The sequence below is a fragment of the Maylandia zebra genome, linkage group LG13, assembly GCF_041146795.1.
Source record: "Maylandia zebra isolate NMK-2024a linkage group LG13, Mzebra_GT3a, whole genome shotgun sequence".
Lineage (NCBI taxonomy): Eukaryota > Metazoa > Chordata > Actinopteri > Cichliformes > Cichlidae > Maylandia > Maylandia zebra.
In genome coordinates this window covers 29,435,006-29,447,494 of record NC_135179.1, presented here as the reverse complement: position 1 = coordinate 29,447,494, position 12,489 = coordinate 29,435,006, and the positions used below count along the sequence as shown (strand labels likewise).

General features: G+C 40.0%; 1 protein-coding gene across 3 annotated transcripts in view; it reads right to left on the bottom strand.

Annotated features, from left to right (window-relative positions):
- Nucleotides 1-12,489, bottom strand: part of sertad2b (SERTA domain containing 2b) — a 42,930-nt gene that overhangs the window by 10,407 nt on the left and 20,034 nt on the right. The window contains exon 1 of one of the 3 annotated variants that reach the window (XM_076891926.1): nucleotides 6,986-7,092. The exons of 1 other annotated variant lie outside the window; for it this stretch is intronic. Coding sequence is in view for 1 of the 2 variants with exons in the window: in XM_004554606.4 (XP_004554663.3) it covers nucleotides 4,077-4,081 (5 nt within the window). In the remaining variant the exon portion in view is untranslated. Of the gene's footprint in view, nucleotides 1-4,076; nucleotides 4,185-6,985; nucleotides 7,093-12,489 lie in introns of those variants that run through there. One more of the 3 variants, XM_004554606.4, reaches the window with a different exon arrangement.

Here is a 12,489-nt window from a genome sequence, read left to right as displayed (position 1 = left end):
TTTTGTGGAACAACAAGGAGGGAGGACAGATGGTAGTAGAGCGTCCAAAGCAAAATAAATAAGCCAATCATACTGCTGGAAACAATGTCCATCTGTGTGTGTGTGTGTGTGTGTGTGTGTGTGCGTGCGTGCGTGCGTGCGTGCGTGCGTGTGTGTGTGTCTCATAGTGATCATAAACACTCACATGACAGAGGTCAGCTGGGTATCAGACAGGGAATTCACTATGATCTCTTACATAATGATGGACATGGTTACAAAACACTGCAGCTCCAACTGGACAACATGCAACATCCCATTAATAAAGAAGCACCAGTGTGTGTGCGCATGTGTGTGTGAGAGAGTACTGGCACGGCAAGCACAGGTTGCATTTTAACCCTTTTTGTGAAGTGATGCTAAAACAAAAAGTCTTGAGGACCTCGCTGATGCCGCAAATACTTCATTTCTGGGCTTTAAATGCATCAGAATTCATTTTTCAGATTCATGTTTGACTACATAAATCAAAGTCACACATTCACAGTGTTTGAAAAGTCTAAAGTTACTTAAGAGATTTTCACATGCTCTAGTTCGGACCACCAACATTACTCGCAGTGTTAAGGTAAAAGAACAGTGAAAAAGAAGTCCGAAGTTCAGGGACAAAGCAACAGAGTCACTTTCTTCCCCCTGGACTCATGATAAAGCTATATTCAGTAGCCTGTTTATTAGACACACCTAGCTGGTAGTATTTAGTTGAAGTTTGGATTAGATTATAATATGAGGTGCGAAAAATAGAACACATAGCACATAAAACCTTGTTATTAATGTAGGTGTAACTAGCAACTAAGAATATATTAAAGCTTAAATCCACAGGAGCGTTTAAAGCATGTTTTGTGTCTCAATCCAGGTGATTTTCCTTTTTATGGGAAACCAAAACTTCTTCAACAGGTGCCAAAACTTTTTATATTAATAAAAAAAACATGCATTCACAGTTTTTCCCAGAAAAAGGGGATCCAGCCTCCTTGTTTCCTTCCCTAATTTCTGCACATAGCTGAACTGATATGACACATTTCAGAGGGGCTTTGCCACTCAGGGCCCCCCAGTCAGTACACTGGACCCTATGTCAATCATAAAAGACAGCCATGTCAGGTGCCTTTTTTATATAACATCATAACTTTGCTCACTTCTGTTAAAGGGACAGTTCACCATTTTCCACTTCCTAAAGAACTATGCAGTAGCACACAATGAACAAGCACAAAAAGTGAGCGTGTGTTTCTCAAATTTCTGGTAATTTTTTATATTCATGCACAAACTGACTCTCTCTGTCTGTCTGTCTCTCTCTCTCTCTCACACACACACACACACACACAGACGCACACTTAAGTCTATAAATAAAAGGCAGAAGAAGAGAGCAGATTTAGGTCAGCAGACATGTCTACATGCTGTTGAGCGCTCCACTCTCTCCACTGAGCCACCGAGGGAGAAAACAGCTTGACACTTCCAGTGACAAAGCCTCTGAAACTGCAGAAATCTACAGCGTTGACATGTCTGGTCATCGGGTGTGAAATAGTACCCACCTTATTACTGCAGTATGCGCCTTATTACTGCAGCACGCGCCACATCATGGCAAAAATCTGCCTTTTTACCACAGTGCCCACCTTGTTACAGCAGCACCAGCTTCAGTACTGCGAGTGTCATCGTTTCAACTGCAGACAGCACCCGTATTACTTGAATATAATCCTCATCAGCACAAACCAAGCCTTGCTACTGCACCGCTCACGCATGCTAAAGGTATACAGCTCACCTACATTAACCACCCCTCATGCATCAAACTCTGTTATTATCAGGTCTTACAGATTCAAAATAAAAGCCTGCAGCTGTCATGTCTTCTGCAACATCCAGGCTCTCTGAGCTTTAATGTTTTCCTCCCAGCTCGATGCTGATGCATTTGTTCTGGAGATGGCAGCATGAGCTGAACGAGCTGCCTGGGTGCAAAAATAAAATCAGGATTGTTTTTTCCGGAACTGGAAATGCTCCAGTAAACCAAATAGTACAATTTGGAAATATTAAATGGACTCTAGACCCTACCTGGAATTTGGAGACCTCCTGAGGACTTCCCCATTCAGTAAAAACTAGGCTTTCCTCTCTCCCCCTGTGTGGTTTTCTGCTCATTTACAGTTGTATAACTCTGCAGCACATCTGCTGACTGTCTGTGGTCTGATGCTAGGTCTATGTTGTGGGTACTCGTGAGCGCAAAGTAAGTACCTCTGACATGGCTGATGCACAGCTTGCAGGTCACAACCAAAAAGTGAGGAGTTGCTGTCATTAGAGGAGTTCTCGTATGTGTTGTGGCGCTTCTTATGAAAGTTAGAGGCCCCTCAACTTTACCACAACAGCTACACTTACTTAGGTTTAAGAAACACAGTTCACTGCTTCACTGGTGTCCAACACTACGTCTCACAAAGGTAGCCAATAGCAGGATATCGTAGCGGGGGGCTCACGAGATAGTCCAGAATGAGTGGAAGCCCTATGGAGCTGAAACTTTGTTTTGTTTCCAGGTTTTGATTTCACCAAAAAGCCTTTCTGGGAGTGTTAAGGCATGTCACAGTACCAAGAGCCACTCTACGATTTTCACTTAAGACACGAACCAGCAACCACAACCAACTGCTGCTTAGACATAGGTCAATTTCTTTACAGTTCTACATGTCTAGCCATTGTTTATCATTTCATAAATCCTTTAATGGATCAATCAGCATGGAATAGAAGAACGCTAGTAGCTTCCTATTAGGAAAGCCAAAAGGACTTAAGTGTCTTTTTGTCCAAATTAAAATGCGTTCTTTTCCTTAAGAAGCCAATGTAATTAATTACTTTATTTAAATAATTTATTCAAGTAGCTCACACAATAGATTGAGGACTGGCTCCTCAGCGCCCTCTGCTGAACGTTGCCGAACTGCAGCCAAGTTTTGTATGACGGGATTACGAGGAAGTGGAAGAGTGGCAGTTGTGTATACACACACACACACACACACACACACATATATATATATATATATATATATATATATATATACACATACATACACATATATATATATATATATACACACAAATACATACATACATATATATATATATATATATATATACACACATACATACATACATACATATTTATATATATATATATATATATACACATATACACACACACATATATATATATATATATATATATATATAAATATATATATATATATACACACATACATACATACATATATATATATACATATATATATATATATATATATACACACATACATACATATATATATATATATATATACATATACACACACACATATATATATACATACATATATGTATGTGTTGTGTGTGTATATATATATATATATATATATATATATATACACATATACACACACACATATATATATACATACATATATGTATGTGTTGTGTGTATATATATATATATATATATATATATATATATATATATATATATATAATAACACATTATAAAATAAATACCATTGAAATATACTCAATCATCAAACCTGACTTTTATGTCTTGTTGTTGTCAACTCACTTCTACTAAGTTGACTTTACATGTTTGTTTGATTGCCAATTAAACGTAAGTGTGTTGACACCGACTTGTGTCATTTTTTACAGCCAAATGTTCAAATTAACTGTAGATAAACAGTAGTCAAAGATAACCTGTCTATTTATTTCACGTTTTTCTTCAGTGAAAGCCTTCAGTGTATTTTGAGGACTGAAAAGTTTATCGGACAGACCAACTCAGAAGTGGCGGCTGCTGGCTCGACTCTGTCAGCTGGACTGAGTTTGTATAACAGAGAGAACGACGGTCCGTGGAAGTACAGAGCGAACTGGTAATTGCAAATATTAATAGTGAAACTTTTTTCAACAAGACTCAGCTACCCCGCAGCAGCCCTGAAACACTAGCCCTCATCGTTTCTATTATTCATTACCAATAAATTACACAGTCACGCCGAAATTTAACATACTTGTTCGGCGTGTTTTTTGCTTTGCTCTTTAAAATGTGAGAAACGACGTCTTACCGCATCCAGGTCCGCCGGGTGTTTAAAGAGTAACATGGAGGGTATTTAAACAGTCCCGTCGCCTACAGAAAACCAGTCCGTCCGAGCTCCCGGAGACTCTGTCACACAATGGCGCTGATAGGAGGAGAAAACTGCCTCCGCTTACAGGAACGCTGCTGCCTTCAAGAGCTGCCGGACCCGCTCGCGAGGTGAAAAGCACGTGCGCTAATGTCCCGCACTTTAGTGTCATTTTCCGAAAAAAACGAGTTTGTTAGGGTTATGTGGTACACATGAAAATCTACTATCGGATACTTAGGAGGGCTGATATATTTTCTTTTTAAAAGTTTCACTTTGACGGATCGACAAAATGTGTAGTAAGAATACACAGCCCTTAACAAATACGCATCCTTTCCTTGTTAGATGGAATTGAGTTTCTGGAAGTGGCTTTCCATTGAGCATCAGTTACACTCCCGATGCCACTTTAATTTAACAACTGCATAATTACCGTTATGCCAGAATCCATTTTTGTCATGGTTCATATATTTACGAGGAACACTTGAACGCCACAAGAGAAGCTGAAACCGAACAGCTGCCCCGAAAGGCAGCATCGTCAACTTTGCCCCGCCCACCCTTCCACCCACACACTCACTCGCTCTCTCACACACACACACACACAAACACACACAATGTCTTAACGCTGTGCCTTCTCTCTCCCACTCAGTGTAAGACTAGTTAATTAAACATTAATAACATTAGAAACGAAATTAATGCATTGTCAAGGCTCCTTATATGTAAGCAATTTTATACTCGTTTCAGATTTTTTTCGCTATTTCATATTGTCGAATGCATTAAAAAGATGAAATTCATTCATTTATTCCTTGATTAATACTACAGTAGTCAGTGGTGACGGAAATGAAGAGTGCACGGCCGGTGCCTTTTAGCTGGTTACTGACATCCATCCTACTCTGCAGCAGATGGCAGGGTGATGTCCGGTAAACTCAAACAAAACCCGGCAGTCTGCTCCGTGCAGACAAAAACACCAGTTCACCGGCGCATCCTGAGGCACAAAATGGGCACACAGACCGTTTGTGGCCCCGATGCCCTCTGTTGCACGCTGCCCAGTTGTGCCCTAATATAGCCTCATAACACTTTTTTAAGACAGGCGGCATGTTCCTAGGGCAGCCTTTAATCAACTTGTTGTATTTCCATCTACTGGACCTCAGTGTTTCCAGATACCAACTGTCAGTTTCTGTGGTTTTAAAGGTGGCAAAAACAGGAATTAGACCTTTAAGGTACACTGCTCACACCAGGAAGTACACAATAAAAGTCACCTGTGCATCTTTTCAAGATATTTGGTTTAGAAACTTTGGTGATGACAATGTAAGCTATGCTACAGCTCAATTCTAACAAGCAGCAAAGAGGCTGTAAATATAGGTGGACACAAATTACAGTGTCACTCATTGTTTAGTAAAGTCCCGTCCCGTAAGTTTAAGCTCGGCATTTTGGCTATCAGGTTTTTTTAATGATTTTTTTTAAACCACATGTTATATGAAACAGGTTAGTCTAACTGAGAAATAAAAGAAATGGCAATCAAGTTATTTTTTGGTTATTTAATAATAATAATAAAAATAATATTGTACTCACAAGTATTCAGTGATGAGTCTGTAACAATGTTTTCCAGCAAACTGATTAATTGTCATAAACCTAGAAATAATCTAGTAAAGCTATCTTGATAGCAGTGGACATCGCTGTTCTGCCAATCGCATATTATACGTGGCTACTACATGCACGCATTACGCCAAAGGCAGAGGAGATGAGATCTCTTAGGTGCTCGCATACCATTCAGGCAAATAAAACACATATGCTTTATCATCTGAGATGGCATCCCCGTTACCAAAGATGCAAAAACACAAATGAAAGAGGCAACGCTACCTGCAGACTAGACATGAGACCCATCTGTCTCTAGACAGTTGACAACATGCTGGCTAAACATTATCCAAGTTAATATTCAAAACTGCAGTTTTGTTTGATTGATTGCATCGTATAAGAGTTTATTTGTTATATACATGTCCGAGTCCAACAATGCAAGATCCACTTTAAGAAATGTATCACTAACTGCAGCTAACAGAGGCTAACAGCAGCTAACACTGGCAAAAGCAATTGCACTTATACACTGAATTACTCCCTCATTTTGCCAACGAAGCTAGCCAGCCAATCATAGTATCAGCTGATACTAACAGCTCCACACTGTTTTCCAAATGTGGTTATGTTTAGTTTGGAAAAAGAGAAAAAGAAAACAAGAATCTGATACCTAAAATGGCACATCAAGACTTTAAACCAATTTGTGATGCCACCGCAGCTATGTTCGTCTTTTCTTTACAGTCTTCATTTGCTAGAAGCTCCCTGAGCTCTGTCTTGTGTCGTTTTCTTCTCAGGCTCGTACATCTCTTCACTCAATAACAAGCTCTGGCTCGTAATTAGCAGATATTCAATGAAAATTTCATGACACAAATTCTAAAATTTCACTCCTATCAACTTTCTAGTTCTTTCTCTTCTGTATACCAGATTATAGGACATAAGAGTGAATGACAAACAACAATCCAAGGTTTTGGGGTCTCTTTTCTCTCACAACTCCAAAGACATCACAGTTCAATACACAATCAAATGCTTTTGCTTCTGCGACTTTTTACACAACTTCCATTGATTCCACCATGTAATGTTCCACTTGCTTCATTTATAATTCTGGCATAACAGGGTCTAAATTCATGCTTAGATAAGTGCTGAGAGACATACAAAGTATAGTATTATTTAAACGAACTTGTTCAATGATTCAGCACTGAAGAACTTGTGGAAGCAACAGATCAGACAGAGAAAGGGTTATTTTTGGCAACAAGGATGTGTCCTATTGTTTCTTAATCATGCAAACAGACCCGAATGAAGCCCCGGCTGCTGTACAGATAACCAGTGGGTTAGCCAGGGTGCATACGTAGTTTCTGTGGTGAATGGAGATCTGATTTTAGTAGCGCGTTCATCTCTCTGGACTCTTGAGTTGACTCATGAATGCAGAGCAGCGAGGAGGGATGGCTCTAAATAAAGATTTCAGGTCAAAAACAGGAAATGGCTCAGTGAGCAGGGAGGGCAGGGCCATAGCAACACCAACTGGAGAGAGCTGCACCCACAATATCCCTCCCTCCCTCCATTTATCTATTTATTTCTCCTTTGCTCTTTTATTTCCCTCACTGAGTAAAAGTTTTTGCTGATGCCTTAACCTTAATTTTCTTCCTGTGCCTCTGTTTTTGTCTCTCCGATTCTACATATTTTCCTGCCATTCAATTATTTCATTTTTTCCGAGGTTCTCATGTCAGACCAGGAACTAGATAACTTACTCATCACATATCAGGTTGTGTGTGTCCGTGTGTGTGTGTGCGTGTGTGTGTGTGCCACTATAACTGTGAACCTGACTCACGGTGAGTTCACTGGTCCAACTCAACACCCAGCGCATGAAGCTGCATCCATCCATCACCGCGCTTTCATCCATCACTGTGTTGCACCTTTGGGTGGTAACACAGGGATTATGGCAGTCACCAGAATTAGATCACGAACATCATGTTCCATTTATACTCAGCAGGACAACACGAGGTGCATTTTCATATCATCAGGCTCTCTAAATTCATACAGACACATGAGCTGAAAAATGCCACCGAGCACAACAGTTGATTCACACTCGTGTGTCTGTTAATCATAAGTGCCGTTGACCTGAACAATGTATTGATTATGTCCTCAGGTGTGTATTTTTCTTAGTAATACAGGAAGTATCACAGCAACTTCCAACCATCTGCTGGTGACTTATTCACTGAAGTAAATGTGGTCCTGCATGGCAAGCAGTCTTGAGTTTAGTTGCTGTGTTAAAGGCACATTGCTGTGGCTGCTGAACCCTTTAACACCTCTGCTACTTGTATTACTACAACCATTACAACAACAGCCTACTGTACATTTCCAGTTATTACTGCTACAATTGCTGTTACTACTGATACTGAGTCCATCTGATACTTCATTTGCTTATTTTAAGGGGGAGGAAAATTCTGATATTGATATATCAAATTGTTTGGTTGTTTATCTCTCTGTGTTAATCCCGTAATGGACTGCCAACCTATCCAGCATGTAGCCCACCTTTCACCCTATTTAAGCTGGGATAGGCTCCAGCAATTTCCACCAATGTACATCACAAACTAGTGAAGACTGTGAAGACAACACCTGTCTTCACACCTTTAACTGATGCTCTACTGAATGTGCCACAGCTACAAATGTGGAAACAGTCAGATTTGTGCATTTGTGTTTCTAAAATTACCCTCTGAATGCATTATATTCTATACACAAGTTTTCCTGCATAGAGACAAATGCGATCAGTCGCTGTCACTATCAGCCTACTGATATTTGGGTCAGCTTCCAGAGTGGGTGAAAAAGAATCTGGATAATAAGGATAAGAATTTCGATTCTTGTGAATGGAATTCAGCTGGATGGTTACAAACGAACTGTCATTTTGAGTTATTTTTAATTGGTCTTCAATAAACAAATAAATAAATACTAAATCTTCAGTGCTTTTTTCATTCAGCGACTTAATAATTAACTCAACAATGATATAGTTTTTGAGTGCGTCATCTGTCGCCACTAATAGGCTGTATATAAAAGATGGAGATGGGCACTGTGAGGTCAACCATTGGTTTGTTACGTTTTGCTGTGAAGCCTTGAGCTGAGTGTTTCCACCATCGCCCTCTTCACTTTTTGAAACTAGAAGTCAAGAGGAGATCTGACTATAAACGCAAATCTTGTGATTGATACACTAAGTCGTTACCAAATTAGATAACAAATTTTTTTTGTGTTGTTATAATAAGATGACCATCAAAATTTATTAAGACTTGAACATTTAAAGGGCGTTTTTTACTGGGATCATATAGCAAGAGAGCAAAGGACTGTTTTCTCAGAGACTTCTACAAAACCTGCAGGTTTTTTGCAACCACGGTATTCGCCCCCTGCTGGTCATTAAAAAGAATGTAGGTTCAAGACACTTCTGCATTGGGTTCGCCCTTCACAGGTCAATGCCAACTTTAATAGCCAGTGCATGAACCAGATGTAGTTATATGGTAATTATTACATCTTCTATAAAATATAATTCATATAAAGACCAGTACCATTGCCCCTTGATCGAGCAAGCAAATGGCTTGTGGTGAACTACATTACAGTGCTAAAATACTTTGTCCCCATTGTTTGTTATCGTAAAGGATTATTACTCTGTCATCCCACACAAGTGGACCTTAATCTAATGTCAAAGTACTTGTGATTTACTGTAAAGGGATTGTGCAACAGAATGTTTACGTTCTATCACAAGTGGAAACTACACCGCTGATCATCTTTGGTTCTTCTCCCCTTTAAGTTTATGTCTTAAAATGAAGAAGAGTAAAACCAGCAGAAACATCCGTGTGTGCTGACAGATTTGGGGTGGGTGTGTGAAGAGAATATTATTAACACTATTAGACATGGGTGTGGCACACAGGCCCAACATGGAGAAAACATTGGGGTGGGGGGAGCAGGGAGGGGAAGGGCTCCACACCAAAAAACACCCATCTGCTTTCTTTCCCATTCTCCCTCTTTGTCTCTACCTCCTCCTCTTCTCTCTCATTGTCTCTTTGCCCCGTCTCTTTATCAGAGTCCACCATTGCCCCCTCTTTGGCCCAGACACAGCTGTTACCTCGGTCACGTGCATACACACAAAATCCTTTATCCTTGATGTGATATATCCGCAGTTAGTGGCACAATTTTGTGCTATACAGTCTAAACTGATATAACTGCCCACACAAAGGTGGACAGAGCCTGTTCCTCCTTCTCTCTCTCACACACACACTTCATCATCTTTTTTCTTCTCATTACATTGAGACTTCAAACACTTGTTAAGTGCCTTGACTCATGCACTTCAAAAGGGGAAGTACAAGTAAGCAAGGCGACTCGGCCTCCTACAGTGCTTCCATTTTAGTCGAATATGCTTCCAAAATGCAGTCATGGCGCTTAAACTCCCTGATGGTTTTTCTTATAATGCTGGTGATCTGTGCACGCTGCTGTGACAGTCAATGGCCGGGTATGTCTGCCGATGTTATACGGAGGCTGTCACAAGCCAAATGAGCATTAATGAGATCTACAATTAATGGCATAGTCAGAAGAGCATTAATAAAATGTTGAATCTCCGAGTAGAAAATTTAGGAGCCAGTCCGTACTGCTGTAAGAGTGCAGCAGGAAAAAAATACACGAGTGCGAGCAGGCTTTTAGGACTTGTTGCACTGCATCCTACTGTTCTTCAATCACAGAGCAACCCTCACATCAAAAGAGAACACAAATCTTTGGGCCTCTCACATGACTTGAAACTGCAATCTCATGGTTGACATGACCCAATTATATCATTACGTATCCACAGAGATGACAAATGGGGCTTTTCAGTCTTTTTAAGCCTATGACTTGACTGCACTTGAATTACTGCGCTGTTGCTACATAATAAAAAACTGTTGTCTAAATATGATAAATGTGTGCTTATCTTGGGACAACAAGCTTCTGTACACCATGACCTTTACAAGCTGCTTTCATTAAAGAGCTCTTCCCTTTATCCTTAGGATAAAGTTTGTTATCTAAACTAAATTGGACAATTAAGCGGTGATCCCGGGTAAACAGTTTATTTCACGATTACGGGATTAATTATCTTGAGATACTGTAACTCAGAAACCACAGCTGCCACTGGTTTTAGTGCAAAAGCTGAGATGTCAGGTTTTATAGCTACACTGTTGGCCAAGCAGTCCAAATCAGTTTCATTCATGAAAATAGACTACGTAGGCTTAAATAAAGATGAGCTAAAATATGTAAAAACATTTAATAATAATTTTTAAAAAAGAAAAATTCAACAATTCAAATGAAATTAACAAAAATTATCAGGAGAAAGTGAAGACTTAACAGCTATGATGTTGTGTAAACGATTATGAGAAGGCTATTAAAGCTAACCAGCAAGCGTTGAGTATTACCACTTTATACCTTGAGACTGGATAGTGACTCATTAAGGTGTTCATTCTGAAAATGCAGTTAAACAGGTAGTGGATGAAAGTACACGCAATGATGGGGAAAGTTCTCAGCTCTGCAAAGGACGAACAGGAGAACTAACCAGCTCGGGCTGGATTTTAGCCTTCCACCAGCATCAGGATGGCAACGAGGAGTCCAGAGGAGATGGTTCAGTTTCTCCATTTGGTCTGAATGGATAGTTTCCTCACTCACATCAATGGTGCTTTGACAGGTGTCGCAATAAAAGAAACTATAGCTGATCGCTGTGTGGTAACTAATTAAAGTCACTGAACTTAGAAGTCACTTAGAGCAGCGGTCCCCAACCCCCGGGCCACGGACCGGTCCGTGAGTCATTTGGTACCGGGCCGCGAGAGTCTCAGGTGTGAAATTTATGGTTTTCAGGGTTTTTATCGTAAACTCGGTTTCCCTGGGTCTTTTCCTGTGTTGTATATGTGTGTCATATATTGAAATAAATATTTACACGTTACCATAGCGACCAGAGAGCATTAAGGGGCAGAGAGGAGGACTTTACTCTCAATGTTGTTGCTGCATTTCAGGAGGACGCTGCTAATAAAGTTACAGAATTACAAAGTTAATTCGCGTTTATTATTATATTTACAAAATACCACAGTTTTTGTCTTGGTCGAATTATTTTATTTTGTTGTATTTATCCGGGACACCTCAATGGCCGGTCTGTGAAAATATTGTCTGACATTAAACTGGTCCGTGGCACAAAAAGGTTTGGGGACCGCTGACTTAGAGCATTTTGCTGGAATTGTTCTGTGTAGAACGCCTCATTCAATAAGTTTATGCTTCATTCTTGTGGTTTGAATTCTATTATTAAAAAAACAAACTACAAAACTCATGGATTGATTCATTGGCTACTCCATCATGCATATCAGAGTATCTGAGGACAAAATACTGATCCTTGAGTTTCTGCCAATGTGTGTACATAAATGGGTGGATACTAGTAAGCAGTGATGGGAATAACGGCGTTACAAGTAACAGCGTTACAATTAACGAGTAATGTAATTACTATTCCTGTCATTACAACGCCGTTATCGGCGCAGTCGCGTTACTATTTTTCAACAAACAGACGGTTGAAGCTGTGTTCAGCTTACCGCATCTTATATCAGTTGCACGGAAGTAGCTGTAAGTAATCTGGGCACTACAGCTTTAAGCAGCTGTGCGCTCCCGACAGCGGCAATCACTTTCTGGCAGACGATCACTTTTTGGCAGACGATCACTTTCTGGCAGACGATCACTTTTTGGCAGACGATCACTTTTTGGCACAACACCTGGAGCTAATGGGGCAAAACAATCGGATGAGTGCTGCTGTTTG